The 24,747-nt window shown below is 38.5% G+C and overlaps 1 protein-coding gene across 8 annotated transcripts in view; it reads left to right on the forward strand.

Annotated features, from left to right (window-relative positions):
- Nup98 (nucleoporin 98 and 96 precursor) overlaps nucleotides 1-24,747 on the forward strand; it is a 120,421-nt gene that overhangs the window by 87,618 nt on the left and 8,056 nt on the right. For 7 of the 8 annotated variants that reach the window (XM_004863320.4, XM_004863322.4, XM_004863321.4 and 4 more), the window contains 9 exons: nucleotides 2,664-2,846; nucleotides 3,529-3,682; nucleotides 5,707-6,136; nucleotides 7,546-7,775; nucleotides 9,005-9,268; nucleotides 15,460-15,617; nucleotides 16,527-16,670; nucleotides 17,885-18,027; nucleotides 24,188-24,409. In XM_004863320.4, the coding sequence (XP_004863377.2) occupies nucleotides 2,664-2,846; nucleotides 3,529-3,682; nucleotides 5,707-6,136; nucleotides 7,546-7,775; nucleotides 9,005-9,268; nucleotides 15,460-15,617; nucleotides 16,527-16,670; nucleotides 17,885-18,027; nucleotides 24,188-24,409 (1,928 nt within the window). Of the gene's footprint in view, nucleotides 1-2,663; nucleotides 2,847-3,528; nucleotides 3,683-5,706; nucleotides 6,141-7,545; nucleotides 7,776-9,004; nucleotides 9,269-15,459; nucleotides 15,618-16,526; nucleotides 16,671-17,884; nucleotides 18,028-24,187; nucleotides 24,410-24,747 lie in introns of those variants that run through there. The other variant, XM_087211842.1, reaches the window with a different exon arrangement.

The raw sequence follows: 24,747 nt of genomic DNA on the forward strand, positions 1-24,747 counted from the left end.
TTATAGTAATTCCCTGTTTCCACTTACTAGTTGATGTTTTGCTTCAACTACCCTTTTGAAGTCTGTGAGGATGGAACGAGTAAAACCTTGATTTTTAGTATTCTTCATAAAGATCGGCTGGGTCCCTTAGGTCTCTAATGTAGTTACTTGGTGAAATCTTCCCATATTGCCTGAAAGCACATGAATTTGCTGTTGGTATTACGCCTTGGTTGAATAATTGTTTAGTAGTTGGAACCATCCTTCCCCACCTTACTTTTCTCACCCACCTTACTCATTTTGTCCATCCATGTTTCAGTTGTGATACTGCAGTAACAAAGCACATGTTCAGTGAATGTTGAACTTCCCTGAATGGATGTGCTTTGTGTTAAATGCAGAAAACAGTAAACCATAACCCCTGCCTTCAGGCCTTAAGAGTCTAGTGGTCCAAACATACATGCAAGAAATGATAGTAAGTCTTGATGCATGGTAAAGCACATGCTTAGCATGCACAAGTCCCCTGGGTTCTATCCCCAACACCAAGAAAAAATTTTTCTGGTTAAAAGTGAACAAATTTAGCTCAGTGGTACCACGCCTGCCTTGCAAGTGCAAGGTCCTGAGTTCGATATCCGGTACCAAAATTAAAAATTAAAAAAGAACAAATTAAGGAACATATAGAGTGAAGTTTTCCATAAGTCTTATAATTAAAATGGGATTCTTAAAATCCCTGGATTTTTTTTTTTCTCTCCCTGGAGTGCTTAGAAGGGAACCTAGCACCTTGCACATACTAGGTAAGCACACTGTTACTGAGCTGTACCCACAGGCCCATCCCTAGGCTTTTAAAGCATGAAAGTAGTCAGGCTTGCCAGTAGACTTTCCAGTAGGATGGAAAAAAGTATCGTATTTGCCATGTGGATGTGTTGAGTGTGTGTTTGTGTTGTACTAGGGATGCAACCTGGGGTTTTGCTCACCTGAGCTACTCTACCCCCAGCCCTCCTCTTTGCCCGTGTGTGTGTGTGTGTGTGTGTGTGTGTGTGTGTGTGTGTGTGTGTGTGTGTGTTACTGGGGGTTGAACATTGGGGTGTGCTGCCACGGGGCTAGAACCCCATCCCTTTTTATTTTGATACAATGTCTCACTAACTTGCCCAGGCTGGCCTCAAACTTGTGATTCTTCTGCTTTAGCTGTGGTCCCAGGCATGTACCAACACACTGCTCATCCATCTTTGCCTTTGGATCATTTTTTGGAGCATTCCTTGGGTATTGTTCACAACTTAAGTAGCAGTTCACCATGTGTCTAACATCCCTATTTTTCTGTAATTGTCCATGAGAATAATTCTTTTAGTAAGGATACTTGTTGAATGGAAGGTAATAGTAGTTTCCAATTGAATAAAAAATTGAAAATGTTAACTAATGGTGAGATCATGAAAAATTTTTTAAACTGCGTGTTGTGTAAATAACGTGTTTGAGGTTTGGCCTGAAATGGGCTGCTCCTAAAAACATCAGTCAAATTGTGGAATGATAACCTGTTAGTTGTAACAGAAACAGCTGGTAGAATTTGGTGGCTTAAAAATGTTTCATATATTGCCTCAACCATTTGTTAACATTTTACTACGTGAGTTTAGAAACTATGTAATGAATTTATACTCAACCAGTTAACCTTACAATGTGCTTCAGCTTTATGAGCATTTACCTTTTCACCATAAACTGTCATAGATATAGCCTTAAAACTGTGTAATAAATGTAAATAAGGTCTTGATTCTTTTAAACATAAAGGGATTATTCCCAGTTAGAATTGTTGCTAGTATTACTTTGTTCTTTTCTGTCTTACATGATACTGCACTGGTAGAGCCTAGCTGAGTCAACCAAAAGATACTATTTCTAGACCCAAAAGTGTGTTAACTAGAAATTTGTTTCTGAATATTTTCTTGAAGAAAACAGTAGAAACTTTGTAGGGGTTTTGGTTGGTTTGGTTTCTTTTCTGGTTTTTTGTCATGTGGTACTGGCTAAGTGACCCAGCCTGCCCTGGAACTTGCTCTCTTCTTGCCTCAGCTTCCCAAGGAGTTAGGATTACAGACTGCATCACTGCCCAACTATATGTACCTTTTGTTTCCTTCTCAATTGCTCCTGGCTGCAAGGCATTGGGCAGGCAGGGAGATCCGGTATAAGTCAGAAAATTCTCTTTGCTAGCTAAATCAGGTAAGGCAATTTTTTTTCTGAAGATCACAATTTGTTTCAGTATGGATGCTGGCTTTGGTCACAGGCCGCATACCATAGTATTATAAAAGGATGATTTCATGTATCCTCATTTGGATCTCAAGTACTTAAGGGTTTTTGGAGGCAATTACTGTTAAATACTCTTTTCAAATCTGCTGTCACCTCATAGAATAGGCAGAATTTTTTTTTAATTATTCTATTTTATTTTTTAATTTTTTATGTTTTTGGTTTTTTGATACATCTCGTTATTAGTTCAGGCTTGAACTCACTGTGTAGTCCAGGCTGGCCTCAAATGCATAGCAGTCCTCCTGCCTCAGGCTCCCAAGTGCTGGGATTATAGGTGTGTTCTACCACACCCAGCACAATCTCATAGTGGTGTACCATATTCTGAATAAACTAAATCTGATCTAGAATTTCTGTGTTTATTTGGTGTAATTTAATGCTCCTTCCCTCAATTTTTTTGCTGTTTGCAGAGCCAGAGCCCAGAGGTGGAGCAGTTAGGGAGGGTTGTGGAACTGGACAGCGACATGGTAGATATCTCCCAAGAGCCAGTTTTGGATTCAATGTTAGAAGAGAGCATGCCTGAGGATCAGGAACCTGTGTCTGCCTCAACGCACATTGCATCTTCACTGGGAATTAATCCACATGTCTTACAGGTGAAGTTTTAACCCACCCTTACTACAGAAAACCAAACTAATATATTATCTCTCTTGCATAGCATCTAGCCTCTTCCTTGATTATTCACTTAAACTTATTGAGTATTCAGTGTGATGGAAAAATATATATGGCTGGTGTTTCAGCCTTATTTTCCCATTCAGGAGGGAAGCTTATATTGAGAATCAATATAAGGCTTCTGGACTTAAGTACATTAGAATTAGAAGACCATGTTCTAATCCAAGTTTTGTAATGACTGGGCAAATCATTTAACTATGAACATTGATTTTTCTCTATAAAATACTATGTTGACTTACTTAATGGGGTGGTCTTGAGGGTCTGTAAGTGCTCCACAGAACTTAAAAACCTAGTACATACAGGTTTTTTTAAGCTCTGTGCTTCCCTCGCCCCATTACTTTTTTTATGAGTTTAGTCTTTGACTAATGTTTGACTTAAAAAGTATTCAACAGATGTGAACAACTGCTGTGTGCCAGGCTGTGGTGAGGCTTTTATAGATACAAAGAAGAGAAGAATTACATGACTTCTTCCCTTCAGGCACATACAGTGTAATAGTGATGGACACAGCCTTGAAGGAAAGAAAAATTTTTGGTTGTTATAAACTGAACTTTTCTGGCATTTTATTTGTGGGGAACACATTCATTCTGTAGATAATTGCCTTTTTAGATCATGAAAGCATCATTGCTTGCTGATGAAGAAGATGTAGATATGATGGATCAACCCTTCAGTCATCTTCCTTCCAAAGGAGATACTTCTGAAGAAATCTGTTCTCTGAGACTCCCCATTTCAGCAATCCATTCATCGAAATCCCGTTCACTAGGTACCATATAAAATACATCATTTTACTAGGAAGCTGTAGTGTCATCATTCCATGCTCTTTGGTCTCTTCTAAGCTGAGAGGACTTCTCTGCAAATACCCCTACCAGGCAGAAATTGTATTTATAGATATCTTTTAGGTGTGGCCAGAACCAAAATTACCTTTGTTGTACAAATGTAGAAGCTGTATGAAGAAAAGCATTTATGGTTTGTTTAGTGGCATGTTTTTGGCTGCTTATAAATGTGTATTAGTAAACTCTGATTTCCTAATTTTTTTTAATACGTTATTTGGAGTATTCAGCAAGTCATCCTGTGCTGTACTCTTTTGGGGCAGTCCTTACACTATTTTATTGCTTTCTAGGGATAAGTGGTGTTCTTTGTAATTAAAAACTCATCGGATTTCTACTTTTCCCTAAGCCTTCTAAAATTCCTAGGGAGGGTATTACATTCTTTGATTTTAAAGCTTATCTTTCTCTAGAGGGATTGGAAATAGACTATTGATGTCAGTGAAGAGCTTAAGCAGTAACTACCAGAAAGATATTTATGTTGCCTTAAAAACTAAATGTTCAATTTTTTTTTTTTTTGGTACTGAGGATCGAACTCGGGTCCTTTCACTTGCAAGGCAGGCAGTGGAACCACTGAGCTAAATCCCTGGCCCCTAAATGTTTAATTTTTTATGTGCCCTTATTATAAACTTTTAGAAAAATACTCTGACTGATGAAGCATTGTTTTTTTGTCTCTTGTGTTTTGTTTTCTTTAAGACAAGGTCTTACTGTGTAGTTCAGGCTGACCTTGAACTAACTGTGGAGCCCAGGCTGGCATCGAACTCAAAGTGATCCTTCTGCCCTCAGCCTCCCAAGTGTTAGGATTTCACCATGCCCAGTGAAATATCAGTTAACAAATTCTTTTGGGCCGGGATTTAGCTCAGTGGCACAATGCCTGGCTTGCAAGCACAAGGTCATGAATTTGATCCCTAGTACCCCCAAAAAAAAGAAAAAAGAAAAAAAAATTCTTTTTCCCCAGTTCAGAGTATGAATTTGAGGCCTGGTACGTGCTAGGCAAACGTTCTATCACTGAGCTACATTCGCAGTTAAACACTGTTAATAACATTTTTCATAATGGATACTACATGAAAATCTTATACTTTGATAACTCTTAATTCCATGATTTAACACAAGAAATATATAAAATTGAAGTCAAGTATGGTGGCACGTACTTGTCATCCCTGCACTCTGGGAGGCTGAAGCAGGAGGATCACAAGTTTGAGCCCAGCCTGGGCAATTTTAGCAATTTAGCAACATTTTGTCTTTAAATTTAAAAAAAGTTTTTAAAGGGCTGGGATGTAGTTTAGTGTAGAGACCCTAGGTCCCCATTCCCCAGTACCAGAAAAACAAAACACCTGTATATTTATATAAAATTGAAAAGGGGCAATAGTAATAAGAACTCTTCTTTAGAAAGGCACATGTACAATCATAAGATACCTCTGTGATTTTTGTTAAGTCTTAACATTGAACACTAGAGAGTAAGAACTTGAGTATTATAAGAACTAAGAAAGGGTCACATGTCGGATCCCACTGAGGTTATGAGCATTGATGCCAGACTTCCCTGAGTTCATCTCCCATTCTTGCCACTTACTAGCTTTCTGGATTTGGACACCTGAGGTGAATTTTTTCATTTGTAAATTGGAGGTGATAGTAATGTTTACTGTTTAAAATTCCTGAAAGGGAAATGATGTACACAAATGTCTTACGGAGTCTGCTGCAGAAAAGTGCTAAGTAATTTTTCAGAGGTAATAGTGGTAGTGTTTGTTAATATTACTGTTACTGACATAATCATCCTTAAAGTTCTTACATTGATTTCCTGGTTGAAAGAATAATTTCTACATTAGTTGACTTAGCTTACCTCTGGTCATCTACATTTGATTTAATTAGTTTGATGAAATACTGAATGATTTCTGCCTTACTGATTTTTGATGTTGTTCAAGAACCGAAACTATGTTGTTCAGAGTCTTTTTCCTCCTCATTTCAGTCGGTGGGTTACTACAATCAAAATTTACAAGTGGAGCTTTTCTTTCACCAAGTGCCTCTGTGCAAGAATGTCGAACACCCAGAGTATCATCATCAATGAATATACCATCTACATCCCCTTGGTCTGTCCCTCCACCCCTGGCCACTGTGTTTACAGTGCCTAGCCCATCCCTTGAGGTTCAGTTGAAAACAGTGGGCACACGCAGGCATCCAGGCTTGGTCCCTCTTGAAAAGTCTGTCATGTATGGCAAGGGAAATCTCCTGATGGATATGGCCCTGTTCATGGGACGCTCATTTAGGGTTGGTTGGGGCCCTAACTGGACTCTTGCTAATAGTGGAGAACGGCTGAATGACTCTCATGAACTGGAAAATCATCAGATTGCTGATTTTATGGAATATGGATTCCTACCCAATCGAGTAGCTGTTAAATCGTGAGTTACATTTTTTGATAATTTTTGAGAAATTAATGTAGTAGGTGAAAAAAAACCAACTTGTTATTATCAGGAAATCCAAGGTCAGGACCCTGCTTTGTGACTTTTTTTATTTATTCCTAGCACAATTTTAGATAGGAAGGTTTTTTGTTGTTTTGGTTTTATTTGTACTACTGGGTATCAAACCCAGGGTAGTCTACCACTGAGCTACACCCCCAGTCATTTTTTTTTTCTTTTTTTTTTTGGTACCAGGAATCGAACTTAGGACCTTGCACTTATAAGGCAGGCACTGGAACCACTGAGCTAAATCCCTGCCCTGCCCCCCAGCCATTTTTGTTATTTTGAAGAGGTCTAAATTGCCCAGATCAGCCTCAGCCTCCTGAGTAGCTGGGATTACAGTTGTGTGCCACCATACCCGGCGAGTCTCTTTTTAGTGTCTGTAAGTTTAGTTTCATTACTTTTGATAACTAAGTGTTTATGAAACAGGCATCTCACAATATCTTTTGGCCTTTTAGATTTTCTATATCCAGATGCAGGCTAAAACCAGTTCAAGATCCCATGGTGGTTATAATCTGGCCTAATAAATAAGAGACCTTTGGGTTCTGAATGCCTAGATCAGATTATTTGTTTACTCATTATATAGTAGATAAATTCAGTATAGTTTGATATTAGGAAATATAATTTTTTTAAACCTGAGAGTGGATTTATCGTGTTTGTGTATGTGTGTGTGTGATACATTTTGATGATTTTACAGAAATACTGATTCTTGTAGAGTTAATGTTTAATCTCTTTGTGTGTGTGTGTTTGTGTGTGTGTGTGTGTGTGTAGTTACTGGGAATTGAACTTGGGACCTTTCCACTGAGCTACATCTTCAACCCTTTTTATTTTGAAACAGGGTCTTGCTAAGTTGCCAAGGCTGAGCTGAGACTTGTGATCTTCCTGCCTCTATATTTTTTATAATTAAATATTTAAAATTTTATTTTATTGGGCTGGGGATTTAGCTCAGTGCCACCGATCCTGCCTCACAAGGACAAGTTCTGAGTTCAATCTCCGGTACCAAAAAAAAATTTGTTTTTAGATTTTATTAGTACATGTTTGTAGTATATGAAGTTTGCATTTACCTTAGGGAATAGGTACATATACATAACATTCCTTGATTTTCTTTTTATTCCCCCTTCCACTCCCCACCCACATAATAACGTATTAATTGAAAAAATGAATAGGATTCTCTGTGACATTTCCATGTACGTATACATCATGTATTGATCATAACAAAATTTCTTTAAAAATCACTGAAATGTTTCGCATTCTATTTGTAATAAAAAGAAATAAAGGTTTGGTTGTAGGGAAATCTTAGCTTCTGTCTTACTTTCTTTTTCTATCTTGTTTCTTATTTGTTGTTCTTGTAGCCTAACTGAGTCCCCATTCAAAGTTCACCTGGAAAAACTCAGTCTGAGACAAAGGAAGCTGGATGAAGACCTGCAGTTATTTCAGACACCTTTGGAGCTGAAATTAAAACATAGCACTGTCAATGTTGATGAACTATGTCCTTTCATCACCCCCAATGTGGGAGTTGCTGTCATTCATGACTATGCACGTTGGGTTAAGGAAGTATCCAGAGATACATTGGAAGCACAGAGTGAGTACACACTATGCTTCTGATTTTTAATATCCCAGGCATAGGGGTAGTAACATGTTTCTAGGAGAATAGATTTCCTTACACCAATCTCTTTTTTTTTTTTTTTTTGATACCGGGGATTGAACTCAGGAACTTGCACTTTCGAGGCAGGGACCAGAACCACTGAGCTAAATCCCCGGCCCTTCCTTACACCAATCTTGAAAACGCATGCCTGACCTTATATCTTTCTGTAACTGAGTTAAGCAGAATCTCATGAAGGAAAAAATTGTTAGCACTTACAGTTCTGTGATTGTTGTTTGATTTTTTTTTTTTTTTTTTTGAGAGTCTTGTTATGTATTTCAAGCTGGTCTTGAACTTATTATGCAGCCCAGGCTGGCCTTGAACTTGCAGTGATCATCCTGCCTCAGCCTTCCAAATGCTGGGATTATAGGCATGTGTCACCACATCCAGATTATTGTTTATAGTTATTATGCTTTGTAATATATAAATCCTTCCTCAAAAGAACTGCAGCCAATAAAATCCCTTGGATTATGGAATTATATACCTACTTTTATTTCAAACAGTAGAAAAATTATATTTAATTACATTCACATGTATTGAAAAATATAGACTGCTTTATAATCTCCTGTTTGTTCATTGTCTCACCGCTTCAAACATGTTAGTTATCTTTCCCAAGACATAAGTGGCTTAAAAGGACAAAAATAGTGATTTTTTTCATTTTGTTTCTTAAGAGGCACTATAGCATTCTGATTTAAAGAATGGAGTTGGACTTTTTACCTATATTAGAATCCTGGCTCTGCTACATACTTCCTGTAACTTTGGGCAAGTCACTTAAGTCTGTAGGTCATTTTTTTCAGCTGTAAAGTGAAGTTAACTATTATATAGTTATGTTGTGTGGATTAAAATTGGTTTCCTTAAAGTACTGTGAACAGTGTCATTTAAACTCAGTAAGTTTTAGACTATCCTGTAACAGGATAGAATAATCTCTTACAAGTTTTTAGAGTACTTTACATCACCTAAAGCACTTTGTAGACAGATTTAGATCAAATTAGAGGATCTTTATCATCTGAGATGACTAAGATGGAGGGTTTTGGGGTAATAAATTTGAGTGAATGTTTGTGATATGTATTAATTTATAGATTTTTTTTTTTTACACTACAATTAGAGTGATTCCCTCTCTGGAATTGTAAAATTTTGTGTCACAGCATTACTTTTTTGTCTTTCCTTAGTTGTGAAGCCCTGGAGCCTGACATGGACATTATGTGAAGCCCTGTGGGGCCACCTGAAAGATCTTGACAGCCAGCCGGGTGAGCCCAGTGCATACACTCAGATTCTAGAGCGGAGGAGAGCTTTCTCCCATTGGCTATCCAATAGTGCTACAGCTGTAATTGAAGAGGAAGTCTCGATCCGAAAAGACAACCCTATAGAAGCTGTCTTCAGCTACCTCACAGGCAATAGGATCAGTGAGGCCTGCTCTCTGGCACAGCAATCAGGTAGGCAATATGGTCCTTCTCTGTGCCCTTGCCTTCTTCCTACTCACTGTCCACTACCCTACTCCTTAGTTGTGAATTTGCCTTATCTCCTAACCTGTATGAAGTGTGGACTTCCCAGGAAGATTGCTAGTTACTACAGAAGGGGCCATGTCCTCTTTGCTTTAACATCTCTCTAGAACCTAACATGTAATATTTGCTTAATTAAAAGTAATTGTGTTACATACACATTTGCAGTAAAATGAGAAAATTCAGAAACACAAAAAGCAATGAATCACAATCATCCAATCCTATCAGTTCAAACATTTCAATGTACAGTTTATACTTGAATGGTTTTCTTTATAGTATACATAATATATACATACATGTGCACTCAGGACAGGAAATACCTATAAACTTACAAAGACAGTTTCTTGTTGTGTATTCTGTTCTTTTCATGTATGTTATAAATGTTGTATAATATAGATATATTTAAACACTTAGAAGCTTTTATGCATAAATACATTAGCAAATTCTTTTTATAACACTTGCCTTTTTTTGAAAGTTTTTTCTGTAAATAGTATTTAGAACATCTTAAACATAAGTTTTTTGTATTGATCTACTTATTTCATCCAAATAAATATATAGGATTTGTTGTTGTTGAGGGAGGGAAGAAAGGAAGAAGAACACAGTTTGATGGGGACTTAGGAATTGGATTGAAAGGACCTGGCCTCTGGATACTGCCTTCTCTCTCCTGCTGAGAAACCCTATGCCTTTACCTTGACCTTGGAAGCTCCTGGGAAGAGCCTCCATCTTGGGAGGGGAAATATGTTTATTCTGTGAGGAAGTGAGACAGGTTGCTAGGGTAGAGGGCTAAGAGCCACATGTTAGGTGATGTACCCCTATCTTCCTGTGAGGATGGAGTTCACAGAGGCCTGAAAAGATAAGGTAGCCTCACATCTTGGCTGTTGGGAGGGGTGGGTAGGGTCTCAGAACAAGTAGTCTTAGAAAAAGCAATGCATAATGTAAGTTGGCCCCTCAGTCCCACCACTTTCCTGTCATATCCAGAAACTCCATTCTCTTCTCCTCACTCTGAGGTCTTAAGATGGCTGGCCTTGGAGTCCATCCTAACTCTCGTCCTTGCCTAGATAGAACTTCTCCTAGGCCTCCTGTACAGATGCACTGCCTGAGCAGGACCAGGGTGATGGGGAGGAAACAGAATGAACCAACCTTCTCTTCTGGAAGATTTGTGCTTTCAATATTCACACCTTTACTCATGCCAAAGATCATGCCTCGGATCCTTTCTACAGAGCCATAATTTGCCCTTTGGGTCTTTTTTTTTTGGTACCAGGAAGCAAACTCAGGACCTTGCGCTTGCAAGGCAGGTGCTGGAACCACTGAGCTAAATCCCCAGCCCCGCCCTTTGGGTCTTTTAAATTCAAGACCCAGCTCACATGCTACCTGTTGTGTCCCTGACCCACCATCCCACATGGCTTCACTTCACTGCACAACTGCAGAAACTATACATGGTCCCATTCATTAAATGAATCCTATGTTGCCACCTACTACTACTACCTAGTATCTCCCACTACCTGAAGCTCCCTGAAGGTAGGAGCAGTTCATATTCTTTTTAGTTACTCTGCTTGACACAAAGTAGACTAACTAACTTAACTCCCAACAAAGCCCACATTCCTGTGGAAGCTGATCTCCCTGCTGTAGATAAATAGGACTGGAGTTCACTGGAGAAATACATAGAGCCAGTGTGGGAGGTAAGGGTGAGTTGATGGTAAAATCTCGAAAAGAAGGAGGCAGGTAGAGTTTTGTGGTGAGAGAGAACATGGGTCAGAAGTCTAAAGGCCCACCAGAGGTGAGAGAAATGGACAAAGAAAAAGCTAGAGAGGAGGGAGGGAGAACAAGGATGACAGCAGGAGATTGCAGTGGACCAGAAGGAGACCTTCTATGTACAGAGTATTGTAGAAACATCTAGAAATTTAATTTCTGGGTTAAGGCATTAGTGGTTTTTAAAGGATTTTCCATAGGTATATTTATGCTTTTTTTTTTAGTTCCCTTTCTAATGTTCAGCAAATGCTTAATGACTGTGTTGGTACAAATCTTGATAAAAATTTAGAACAACATAGTTCAGCTTCATCTATGTATAATTAGATCTGTGAGGGCCGGGGATTTAGCTCAGTGGTTTCACTGCCTGCTGTGCAAGTGCAAGGACCTGAATTCGATCCCCGGTACTGTACCAAAAAAAAAAAAGATAGATCTTTGATCTGACCTTGTTTATCGGCACCTAATTCATCTATACCCAACTAAGTAAATGAAGTCATCACTGGGTTTATTTTGGAGCACTCGACTAATTTTGCAATAATAAAAAACATCATATAAAAAGCTAGAATCAATAACTTACTTATAAATGGCCAGTTATATTCCACTATCACTACACATTTAGTTCAGTACCTTTTATGGTCTTATACATTTGTACAATGTGAATTGATCTTCAGGATTGATCCTTTGTAAACTTTTAAAGATTACGAGTCAGTAAGAAGGTAATGTACTCACCAGCATACCTGGAGCTCATGGGAAGGGATTTTAAAAAGTGTAAGAAGTCAAGTCCTTCAGCCTTTTCATTTAACTCTACTTTTTGCCCCCCTTTTTCATCTGATACCAAGATTAAACCTTTGGCAAGGTTACTTAAAACTGACAAAACAACTAGGGAGAAAATCGAGAACATAGAAAATTTAGAGCTGGGTATGGTGGCCTGCGCTTGTAATTGTAGCATGCAGGACACTGAGGCAAAAGGATTGAGTCCAAGGCTAGCCTGGACTACATATCAGACATTGTCTCATAAAACAAATAAACAAAACAGGGTGGGGCAGGTTAATTTACACATTTTAGGGGCCAGGTGTATTATGTACAACTTACTTTGAAATACATCAAGAATGGATTCATAGATATGTGAATCAATGGATAAAACAATGGATATGTGAATAAAATGTTAAATACTCTAGGAAAAAATTAACATCTCAAAAAAAAAGGCAGTTAGAACTGATACATGGAAGGCTGGGATTTAGCTCATTGGCACCACGCCTGCCTCACAAGTGCAAAGTCCTGAGTTTGATCCCCAGTACCAGAAAAAAAAAAGAACTGATACATGGAATCCAGAGTCTGGTTAGTGCATCTCTTGCTGTGGCAACCACTGCTGTATATTCAGGCTTCTGAAGAGGCTTGCCACTCGTGTCCTTTACTGTGGCAAAAAGGAAGTCTGGTTGAATCCCAGTGAGACCAATGAAAGCACCAGTACCAAATCCTGTCAGCAGATTCAGAAGCTGAACAAAAATGGTCTGATTCGCAAGTCTATGCCTGTCCAGTCCTGGGCTCAAAGCCAGAAAACACTTCAGCTCATTGGAAAGGCAGGCATAACAGCATAGGTGAGCAAAAGGATACAGCTGGTGCTGAAATGAGAGAAGATAACCTGAATGAGAAGGAGGCAGATTCTGCACAGACTTTGCTCAGGAGGTCTTGTGAATCTAAGAAGATTGACCACCACATGTGTCAGTCTGTACCTGACAGTGAAGGGAAATGTGTTCAGAACAAGCTCAGGGCAGACAAGGCCTGCAAGTCTAAGATCCAAGAAGAGGGGAAGATCATTAAAACTGTCCAAAGAGGAAGAGACCAAGAAATGAAGCTCCCATCTAATGTCTGTACACAGTGGCCAGGGTGATTATATACATCAGTCATTGAAATAAAACAAGCTTTTATACATTACAAAAAGAACGGGTAGGCCAGGGATTTAGCTCAACAGTACTACGAAAAGTCCTGAGTTCGATCCCCAGTACCAGAAAGAAAAAGTACCCAGTCATGGTGGTGCTTGCCTGTAATCCCTTCACTGGGAAGGCTGGAGCAGGAGGATTGCCATGAGTTCGATGCCAGGGTGGGCTACATAGTAGTTCAGGGTCAGCCTGAACTACATGGTGAGACCCTATATCAAAAAAATGAGAGGGAGGAGAGAGAGAGGGAGAGAGGAGAGGAGAGGGAGGGAAGGGAGAGAGAAAGTACTGGGACTAAGGTAGTTTAGGAAGGTGATAGGATTCAAAATCAATATACAAAGTTCAATTGTGTTTCTCTATATTAGCAACAAACTATCCAAAAGAAATTAAATAAGATACAAATGAAACAAAACATAAACTAAAAACTATAAAACTTTGCTTTTGCTGAGAAGATAAAGATCTAAATAAATGAAGAGATATTCCAGGTTTATAAAATGAATATTTCTCAACTGCAGTACTCCAGAGAGGACTGTTAATTCTTGTGGGGGCTGGCCTGGTATCCCTATCTTTTCCCTCTTGTTTTAACAATCAAAAATGTTTCTAGGCATGGCCAGGTTTCTCCTGAGGGGCACACCACCCTAGTTAAGAAACACTAATTGATTAAAAACCTTAGTATTAAGATGTCTGATCATTGGGCATGGTGGCGCACACCTGTGATCCCAGCACTCAGGAGCCAGAGGCAGGAGGATCGCCAGGAGTTTGAGGCCAGCCTGAATACAAAGCGAGACCTTGTCTCAAAAAAAAAAAGATGTCTGTTCTTCTCAAATTAATATGTACAATTGAAGCAATCCTTAGCCAAATCTTCAACAAGTGTTTTGGCAAAAATTGAAGACTGATGCTTATTTGGAAATATGCAGAACTTTATTTGGGGAAGTTGACTCAAGGTGTTCAAAACTTGCTTATTTCAAAATTTATAGAAAGCTATATTGATCCAGAGAGGATTAACACATAGATCAATGAAATGGAAAATGAGAATTCAAATACAGAACGTTTTCACTTATAAAGAGTTGATTTTTTTTTTCTTACAAAGGTGCCAGGATATTCTAAATGTGGGAAGCATAATTTTTTCAACAAATACTGTGATATTTTGATATCCACATGCAAAAAAGATTGATTAGATACCATACACAGAAATTTACTTGAGCTGAGCACAATGGTGCATTCCTGTAATTTCAGCTCTGAAGAGGTTGAGGCAGGAAGATTGCAAGTCCAAGTCCTTACTGGGCACAGTGAGACTGTTTCAAAGAACTAATAAGGGTTGGTGATATAACTTAGTGGTAGCGTGCCCTGGGTTCATTTCCCAGCACACACACACACAATTGAGGATATGCCCTGGAATTGTACTGTTTGCTTAGTATATTTTCTCCTAAATAGGAAAATCTGTAAAGTCAAAGGTTGACAGAAGCTGATTAACTGATCAACAGTGACATGACCTTAGTAAGTGATTGTATCAAGCTGTGATAAATCAGTATCTTTTGACCAGTATTACTCTTTGGGCTTCTATAGACACAGAAAAGGTCTTTCCTTTTTTCCTTTGTAAGTCACCTAGAATACTAGTAGCTCATGGTCAAGTGGGCTTCAGTACTTACAGTATGAACTGTAGTCTACTCATGTTCTGATTACCTGTATGCAGTTAAGGAGACAGCTTACCCTAGCAGCACCTTTCCAGCTGTGTTCCCAATCCAGGTCTCCTTTCATCTAGGCCACTCTAATTTGTGAAGGAAGCCCTTTGAGATGAGAGCTTTAGCTTATATAATGTAAACTAAGCCCTAACTCACACAGAAACAAAAAGACTTGACTTTCAGGAGGTTTGCGATATGGGCTAAACAAAGAATTTTTGCGTAAGTCACATTTTAACTAGAAATTTGCAGTGTGATTAATTTGAAACTTTTTACTTGAAAAACATTTTAAGATTATTGGGCCCGTGGAAATGAATGACTCCTTATATACTTTATGCAAATCACACCGTTTTTTTTTAGTTGTAGTTTCTCACTTCTCTGTGTTATGATGTCCTACATTCTAGTTGGCATGTTTTTCATTCTGTTATCTGATTTTTCACTACAAGTCTTTGAATCAGAAGATGTTTTTCTCCATTTTATAGATGGAGTGCCTTACTTAGGGATACAAAAGTAGTAGTGGGTCTGCTTATGATCTTCATGTGCTATGCAATCTATCTGTAACTTAAGTTAAACTATTTTTGCAGATTTTTTACTCAAGCAGAAAGAGATGTTTTTTGATCCGTATTTTGGCAGTGCTGCAGGAAGCAGTCACAGGTGTTAAGCCCTTCCTCCTCAGGGCTGGAAGAAAAAAGATAATGATTAAGTGTATCACCAAACCCATAAACCCTTAGTAATCACCAGAGAACTTCTGTTTCTCTTACAGGCGATCATCGCCTTGCCCTTCTTTTATCTCAGCTGGTGGGGAGCCATTCACTCCGGAATCTGCTGTCCATGCAGCTGGCGGATTGGCATCATCTCCATGCCGACTGCTTTATCCAGAAAGAGAGACTGCGAGTCTATGCCCTGCTAGCTGGAAAACCGGTATTGTCCCCCCTTTTACTATAATCTCTCATCAGTTTTTTTGTAAATTTAAGGCTACTTGAGCTTGAGGCCAGCATATCTTTGTAAGTTGTACACTATTACATGTAACTGGGCTGTTGTTAATTTTCAGTGGAAATATTTTCAAATTACAAAAGCAGACACTATGTGCATGTTGTTTAAAAAAAAAAGACTACTCATGGTGGCTCGTATCTACAATCCTAGAATTCTGGGAGCTGAAGAATGCAGATCACTAATTCGAGCTCTGCATGGCCAACTTAATGACCTCATGAGAACCTATCTCAAAATTTTTAACTTTGTTTTTTTGAGACAGCCTCACTGTGTAGTCCAGGCTGGCCTTGAACTCAGTGATCCTCCTGCCTCAGCCTCCCAAACACTGGGATTACAGGTGTGTGCCACCGCTCCATGCTTTAAATTTTTTTAAAAAGGGCTGGAGATGTAGCCCCAGTACAAAAAAAAAATTTCTTCCTAGTTATTCACCATATTCTATTGGTAAACATTGTAAATAATTTGTCGATTCAGTAATAAAATAGCTAATCGAATTTATTCTTAAAATTTCATAAGTTAGTAGCTGTAGGCAGTGAGACCTCTCTACCGTCATCTCAGAGCACTGATGTTGTCTCCATCCACCCTCTCACCTCTAACAGACTGTTATTTTTTTTATATCTGGTTCATTAGTGCTGCCATCTAGATCATTTAAAATATTACTTAAGGGGCCCGGGATTTAGCTCAGTGGTTCCGCCGCTTGCCTCGCAAGCGCAAGGACCTGAGTTCAATCCCTGGTACCAAAAATAAAATAAAATAAAATATTACTTAAATAAGTGAGTAAATTGCACACATAGGCAGTAACAAGGTAGAATACAGCTGTGGTGGTGATTTTATGTCCTGCAGGTGTGGCAGATCTCGCAGCAGAAGCAGATCAATGTGTGTGCCCAGCTAGACTGGAAACGCTCCCTCGCTGTCCATCTTTGGTATTTGCTTCCACCAACAGCTTCCATTTCCAGAGCACTCAACAAGTATGAAGAAGCATTTCAGGTATGTATGTCCAGTACAGCCCATCAAAAGTCCTGGTGATTCTGTCTTTCCCAGAGAAGTCCTGCAGAGAAACCTATCAAATCACATTTTATGATAAAACAATTTTTTACTAACTCCCCTTTTGAAAATGGCATAAAATTGAAATGAACCCAGGAAACCTGATAGGAAACGTCATTATTTACTCCTGCCTCTGGATAGGGCTACTTTTAAAACTTCTTCAAGTATCTCCTTTCATTTTATTTAAAAGGATGAGTATCCATAGTTAATTTTCTGACTACTGTTTTCCTGCCTGTAAATCAAAGGGGTTTTCTTCATTCCTAAACTGCCTTATCCCTTTTGGAATTCTTTGATATACAGCCTGACCTTAGGCAAGGTTTTGTCTGTAATTTGCGATGAAATTTGCCTCTGAATATCATACTTCATATTTTTAGTCAATGTTGAGGTTAAAATAGTACTTTTTGGGCCAGGGATTTAGCTCAGTGGTTCTGCTGCCTGCCTCACAAGTGCAAGGTTACTGAGTTCAATCCCCGGTACCAAAAAAAAAAAAAAAGTACTGCTTTTTTTAGTATTACTGTTCTTGATGCCATCATTTCTTCAATCTTCTTCTTACTGCCTATATTTTATATTCCTCTTGTCTGTCATTTGTCAGAATTATTTGTCCAGAGAGAGTACTAAAGAAGCTGAATGTATACAAGACTTGTGGCAAGTATAGGAGTTTTTTTGGTTTGGTTTGGTTTTTTGGTACCAGGGATGGAACATGGATCCTTGTGCTTGCAAGGCAGGCGGCAGAACCACTGAGCTAAATCCCTGGCCCAAGTATGGGAGTTTAGTGAGAGCCACTAGTCTAGATAGAATACCTCATTGACCAAGAACACTTTTACCTTTATAGATTCCTTTAGGATATCACAGCCTTCTTTTTCCTTTTTTTAGTACTTAGGGATGGAACTCAGGATTTTGGGTTTGCAAGGCAGGCCTCAGCACCACTGAGCTAAATTCCCGGCCCATCACAGCATTCTTTTTTTTTTGAGGGGGAAGGGTACCAGGGATCAAACTTGGGACCTTGCACTTGCACAGCAGGCAGCGGAACCACTGAGCTAAACCCCCACCCTCATCACAGCATTCTGAATGCAGGTTTCTGAATAATTGAGACATCCTAGCATCTAGTGAAACAGACTACCCACTGATATACTGTTCTATCCAATTCTCCTCTTCAGAATATCTCCAGTGGTGAAAAATATGCCTGCCCTCCACTTCCTTCATACCTGGAAGGTTCTGGCTGCATGGTACAGAAGGAGAAAGACTCAGAGATCCCACTTCGAGATGTCTGCTTTCACCTTCTAAAACTTTACACTAACAGGTAAAGTAAGCCTAGATATGGTAACTTACTGCTCAGTAAGCCCCTAAAGAGTCTTTTCCTTTTCACACACCACCAAATTAAAACTACTGTAAGTCCATACAAATTATGAAATACAATTTATAATAGATAGATGGAGTAGATGGAAAGAGAATTGAGAGTTAGAAGTCTAAATTTAATTTGATCAATTTTAATGAGATATAATTTGCATATAATAAAGTCTGCAGTTTGTAATTACATAGTTATCACTACCATCATGACCAAAATATTTCCAGTACCCACAGAGAATTCCCTCATGCAATTAATCCCTTTTGCAGTTAATCCTCAGCCCCAGATAACTATTAATATAGTTGGATTTTTGTTATTATAAATTTCTATTATAAATTAGTTTTGCTGTACTAGAATTTCACATAATTGAGATTATTCTGTGTTCTCTCTTGTGCTAGACTTCGACTCAAGATAATGATTGTGAGATTTACCCATGTTAATATGTGTTGAGTATCAGAATTAGTTTTGGTAGAGGGGTGTTGTGTTTTGGGTTTTGGTTTTTGAGACAAGGTCTTGATTTGTAGTTCAGGCTGGCCTTGAACCTGGAGCAGTCCTCCTGCCTCACCTAACGAAGTGCTAGGATTACAGGCATGTTCCACCACACCCTGCTGGGGGTGTTTTTAATATTTTGGTGTATGTGAACTGTTATTTTTATATTCCCACTAGGAATGTTTAAAATTTTTAGTTGAAAAAGCTGGGCTTGATGGCACACCTGTGATCCTAGAAGGCTGAGGCAGGAGGATCACAAAGCTTGGAGCCCTTAGGAAGCAATTTAGAAGACCTTATCTCAAAATTAACAGGAGGAATGTAGTTTAGCACTCCCTGTGTTCAGTCCCCCATACTGCAAAAAATAAGAAAAGAAAAGAAAAATCTGTAGTTGCTTTATATCCTCACCAAAATGCAGCATTGTCAGATTTTTAAATTTTACTGTTTTATTGAGTGTGTAGTGGTACAGTGGTACCTCAGTTCACAAATGCTTTTGTTTGTGAACGGTTTGGTTCGGAAACAAAATCATTTGGCAAAATTTTGTTTTTGTTTGCAAACTGGCAGGTGACAAACAGTTGCAGCCATCTTTCCTGCATGAACACAAACGTGGCCATCTGTTATGGTTTGGGTATAGATGTCCCCCCAGAGTCCCATGTGGTCATAGCTCATGTGTAAAGCTGGAACTGATTTCATGATGCAATGCTAGGTTTAAGGGTGTGAGTGCTACCTGCCCTAAGTAGTCTGAATAAGATAAAGGGGGCAGAGAGACACTGTTGTCTCTTGTTGCCTTTGCTACCTTGTGCATGCCATGTTGTTTCTCCTCTGCAATGCCTGTTTGCCATCCCAGTCTTGGAGTCAGCCGACTGTAGACTGAAACCTTTATGAACTGTAAGCCAGATAAACCCCCTACCCTTTAACTTTGGGTGTCGGGTATTTTGTCTCAGCAACAAGAGAAAAGTAACTAACACACCGTCCTTTCCAAAATCATGGAATAAACTTAAGTTCATGAACCAGGGTACCACTGTATCTCATTTATGTATGTTTGTTTGTGTGTATATGTGCGTGTTTAATAAGAAATGAAAGCCAGGCATTGGTGGCACATGCCTGTAATCTCAGCACTTGGGAAGCTGAGGCAAGAGGATCTTCATGAGTTTAAGGCCTGCGTTGCATAATGAGTTTAAAGCCAGCCTGAACTATCTACATAGTGAGACCTTGTCTCAAAAACAAACAAAAAGGGGCTGGGGATTTAGCTCAGTGTTTCCAGCGCCTGCCTCGCAAGCGCAAGGTCCCGAGTTCAATCCCCGGTGCCCCAAAATAATAAAAAATAAAAAAAAGAAATGCAGTGTTTTTTAAAATCTGATAGTAACATATCAACACATACTGTTATATCTAGTCAATTAATTAAAACTATCAAACTATTTAGAAATATTTTTAAATTATATTAGAATTAGGACCTCTCATCATTTCTTTAAGATGCTTTTTTCCCCAATATGAGATATTATAAAAGTTTCTTATTGTAGTAAAATAGACATAAGTAAAATTTACCGGTTTAAGCATATACATAAAGAACACTCACATTGTTATGTAACTGTCATTCTCATTCATCTCCAGAACTTTTTGTTTTACTTTGTACTTCTCTAATGACTCTGAGAACTTTTTCATGTGCTTACTTACCTTCTCTTCATCTTATGTTTTGTTTTGTTTTATTTTTCTTTTTGGCAGGAATTTTTATCACCAGAGTCTCAGACATTTTACAGAATGTAACAAATAAGTAATATAAATATTATACACTCAAAGGGATTTTTTTTTTTTTTTTTTTTGCAGTACCAGGGATCAAACTCAGGACCTTGCCCTTGCGAGGCAGGCGTGGTGCCACTGAGCTAAATCCCTGGCCCTCAAAGGGATTTTTAATTAAAGTCCACCTCCATCTCTTTTTTTTTTGGCCTCTTTTATTTATTTGGGGGGTGCTTTATTTTATTGGTACATCTTAGATACACATAATGATAATATTCATCACAGGGAATTTATACTGTTCATCTTTTTTGCTAATGTGTCTATTAATATCTTTTGCTCATTGTGGGTATGGTGTACTGGGACTTGAGCCCAGAGCCTTGAGCGTGCTAGGCAAATGCTCTCATGCTAAACTACAGCCCTAGCTCCTGTAATTTTGAGACAGGGTCTCACTAACTTGCCTAGGCTGGCCTTGAACTTGTGATCCTCCTGCCTCAACTTCCTGAGTAGCTTGGATTACAAATGTACACCACCACATCTGCTTGCTTTGCCTATTTTCTTTATAGGGTTATCTTTTTGTGTTATAATAGTTCTTCATATATTCTGAATATACTTACTATATATAAGTATTATAAATTGTGCTATATTTTATATTCCCTCAGCATGGGTGTTTGTTTATTTTGAGTTTGTTTTTGTTTTTTAAGACAGTCTCACTATGTAGTTCCAGCTGGCCTTGAACTCACTATGTAGCCCTGGCTGGTCTCAAAGCAATCCCTCTGCCTCCACATGTTCCATCACATCTAGCAGCATGGGTGTTTAAAGTTTTTATACCCCACCATGTGTTTAACTGATACAGGAATGTTGAAGTTTTCCACTTATTCACAAGTCAGTTTCAATCTTTCATGTACTTTAGGGACTTTTTATATTTCACCAGAATCACCAAATTTACTGACATAAAATGTTTGGTTGGTTGGCTAGTTGGTTGTTGTTACAGGATCTCACTAAATTGCCCAGGCTGGCCTGAAACTTGGAACCCTCCTGCCTCAGGCTCCCAACTCACTGAGATTACAGGCATGGGCCAGGATGCCCAGCAGTAGCTTGAAGTTATTTATAACACTTTTTCACCCTTTTTTTTCCCCCCAGTACTAGGAATTGAACTCAGGTCCTTGCACTTGCCAGGCAGGTGCAGCACCACTGAACTAAATCCCTGGCCCTCTTACCCTTTTTAAGAAGAATCTATAGGATTGGGCTGGGGATTTAGCTCAGTGCTTCTGACACCTGCCTTGTAATCGCAAGGTCCCAAGTTCAACTACCTGTACCAAAAAAAAAAAAGAATCTATAGGATAACAATCTTTTTGCCTTCCTGGTACTGATTATTTTTTTCTTGCTTAGTCTGTCTACAGTTTACCAGTTTTATTGATCTTTTCAGAGAACCAACTTTCAGTTTCATTGGTTATTCTTTTTTTTTTCCCCCCACTGGTTATTCTTATTGTCTATTTAACTCAAAATGGGCCATCAACATAATGTGAAACTTAACTATAAACCTTGTAGAAGAAAATAAAGCCATACATCTTTCCAAATGTGAATTAAACATTTCTTGACAGCAAATGCACAGTTCATAAAGGAAAAAAATATGCTAAATTGGACTTTACCAAATGAAAAACTGCTTCTCATTGAAAGACTACTAAGAAAATAAAAAGACAGACCTGGGAGAAAATATCTGTCAGTCATATTTCTGATAATGGAATGTGTGATGCATACAAAGTAATCTAAAAGTTAATAAAACAAACCTATTTAAAAATTGGATAAAATATTTAAACATGTTTCATCAGAGAAAACCCAGAGGTCAGATAAACGCATGAAAAGATGCTCTGCATTAGCAGATGATAAGGAAATGCACATTTAAAATGATCGTAAGATACTAGTACCCACCTAGTAATGACTGAAATTTTAAAAGATCTACGGTACTAAGTGTTGTTTTTTAGTTTTTTGACACAAGGTCTCACTGTAGCTCAAGCTGGCCTTAAACTCACTGTGTAGCCCAGGCTGGCCTTGAACTCACAGAGATCCTCCTGCTTCAGCCTCCCCAGTGCTGGGATTACAAGTATGTCCTACCACAACCAGCTTCCAAGTATTTTCATGGATATGGAACAATTGGAATTCTCTCATAGGAAAGATGAAAAATGTCAAACAATATAGCCACTTTGGAAAACAGTTTGGCCACTTCTTTAAAACCTAAGCAAATACCCATAATATGGTTTAGCCATTGCCCCCATAGGTATTTAGCCTAGAGGAATAAAAACATGTCCATATATGAATATATGAATAGCAGCTTTATCTCTAATGGTCCAAAACTGGAAACAAGTAAAATTTCCATCAGCGGGTAAAGGGTAGTAAATTACAGTATATTACAGTGGGATACTATTTGATAACTTTTAAATAGTGAAAAAAATAATTTTCCATTGTTTTAAAAGAAATCATATCCAGGCCTGGGGATTTAGCTCAGTGGTTCCACTGCCTGCCTCACAAGCACAAGGTCCTGAGTTTGATCCCCGGTACCAAAAAAAAGAAACCATATCCAAAAAGATCTGCCCTAATAAAGTACCTATTGTATTATTCCAATTTCTATAAAATTCTGTAAAATAAAAATTAATTTATAATGACAAAAAGATTGGTTGCCTGGGAATGCTGGGTGTGGGGAGGGGCCGGAGAGATTTACACGAGGGCATAAAGATACTTTTAGAGGTAATAGATGTTTATTTTCTGATCTTGGTGGTTTCACAAGTATATGTATACATTAGAACTTAGCAAAGTTGTAGTCTAATTACATGCAGCCTAGTATATCTGTTTTCCAACATGTCAAAAAGAAAAGTATATCTCAAGGTGCCAGAAATGGAGAAATCAAAACAAAAATGGCATACTGAACATATACTTGTTCTCCTCAAAAGTAGAGTTGCTATGACTAAATAAAAGCCTTTACTTAAAATCCATACCCTGTCCCTTAAGTGATTCAGAAACACGCTGATCAGTAGAATAACCCACTAGTCACATATGGCTATTTAAATTTAAATTTTTAAAAATTACTCATTCTCTCTAACCACACTTGAAGTAAAGTTTGTCAAGGCAGATTATAGAACTTTTCCATCATCACATAATGTTTTGTCCATAAGCACTGGTCTAGAAAAACTTAACTCATTACTAAGGAAAGTGTTTAGGAAGTTGTACAAAGTCTGAAATGAAAAAGAAAAGTTATTGGTTAATAATGTAAACCCCAAGGGATTTAGCTAAGTGGAGCCACCGCTTGCCTCGCAAGCACAAGATCCTGAGTTCAATCCCCAGTACCAAAAAAAAAAATCTAAGCCCCAGATCTTTGAAACTTGCAGCTGTGCAGTCTTAGCTTATAAATCTGTGATAAACTGATATCTGTGAATCACAAGCTAGGAATTTATCGTATTAGCCCAGGACTATAGAAAGCCCTTGGTCTCAGTCGAAGGAAAAATAAATATTTCTGCAGGGTTATCCATTAAAGACAAAATCAGAGGTAAAAATTATTAAACACTGAGAAAAACTAACCTTTATGAAGAATAATTAGCTGTTCAAACAATTAGCACTGAACAACTTCAGATAACAGATTTGAAAGAGACAAAGGCACCTATGTTTTTTATGTGGTTAAGAAAAGTTATAGCCAAACACAGTGGCACACATTTATAATTCTGGCTACTTGGGAGGCTAAGACAGAAGGATCACAAATTCAAGCCCTGCCTAAGAACCTATCTCAAAAAAATGCTTTTGCTCTCTGGTTCCTTTATTGTCTTCTGAGACAAAGCTAGAACACTTGACTTTTTTAGTCCTGGTGGTCTGCTAGCTGTATGTGGTAATTCTCAGTTCTTCTCTGCAGAAAGTATGATCTCGATCAGCTACTGGAACCTCGAAGTGTAACTGCAAACCCTTTGGACTACCGCCTAAGCTGGCACCTGTGGGAGGTGCTACAGACTCTTAACTATAATCATCTCGAAAAGCCACGTGAGGGAGTGCTTCAGGCCAGTTACGCTGGCCAGCTGGAAAGTGAGGGGCTCTGGGAGTGGGCCATCTTTGTCTTTCTGCACATTGACAACTCAAGGTGAGTGAGGAACCATTGAACCTACTGGCTCCATCCAGCACTTCAAAATAATGCCAAAGGAGCCACAGTTTCTTAGTTTCTTAGGGTTCAGTTCAGCAAGTATAGTGTAGAATGTGTATTAGATGAAGCCATGGGATAGACCTCAAGACAGTTAAGCACTCAGCCCAGACTGTACTCATGTGAACGAGTTAAAAATAAGACTCCCTTTTGATTGTGTGGCAAATTTTATTCATCACAAGGCCCCTCAATAATCTGAAAAGGGAGAAGAAAGCTCTGTGAACTGCAATGATTAGGGAAAGACGAGAGGTAAGATTCAAAGAACCACCCAGGTGTGGTGA

This window comes from Heterocephalus glaber, unplaced genomic scaffold, assembly GCF_053883595.1.
Source record: "Heterocephalus glaber isolate CG9 unplaced genomic scaffold, H.glaber_assembly_v1.0 deba00001428, whole genome shotgun sequence".
Classification (NCBI taxonomy): Eukaryota; Metazoa; Chordata; class Mammalia; order Rodentia; family Bathyergidae; genus Heterocephalus; species Heterocephalus glaber.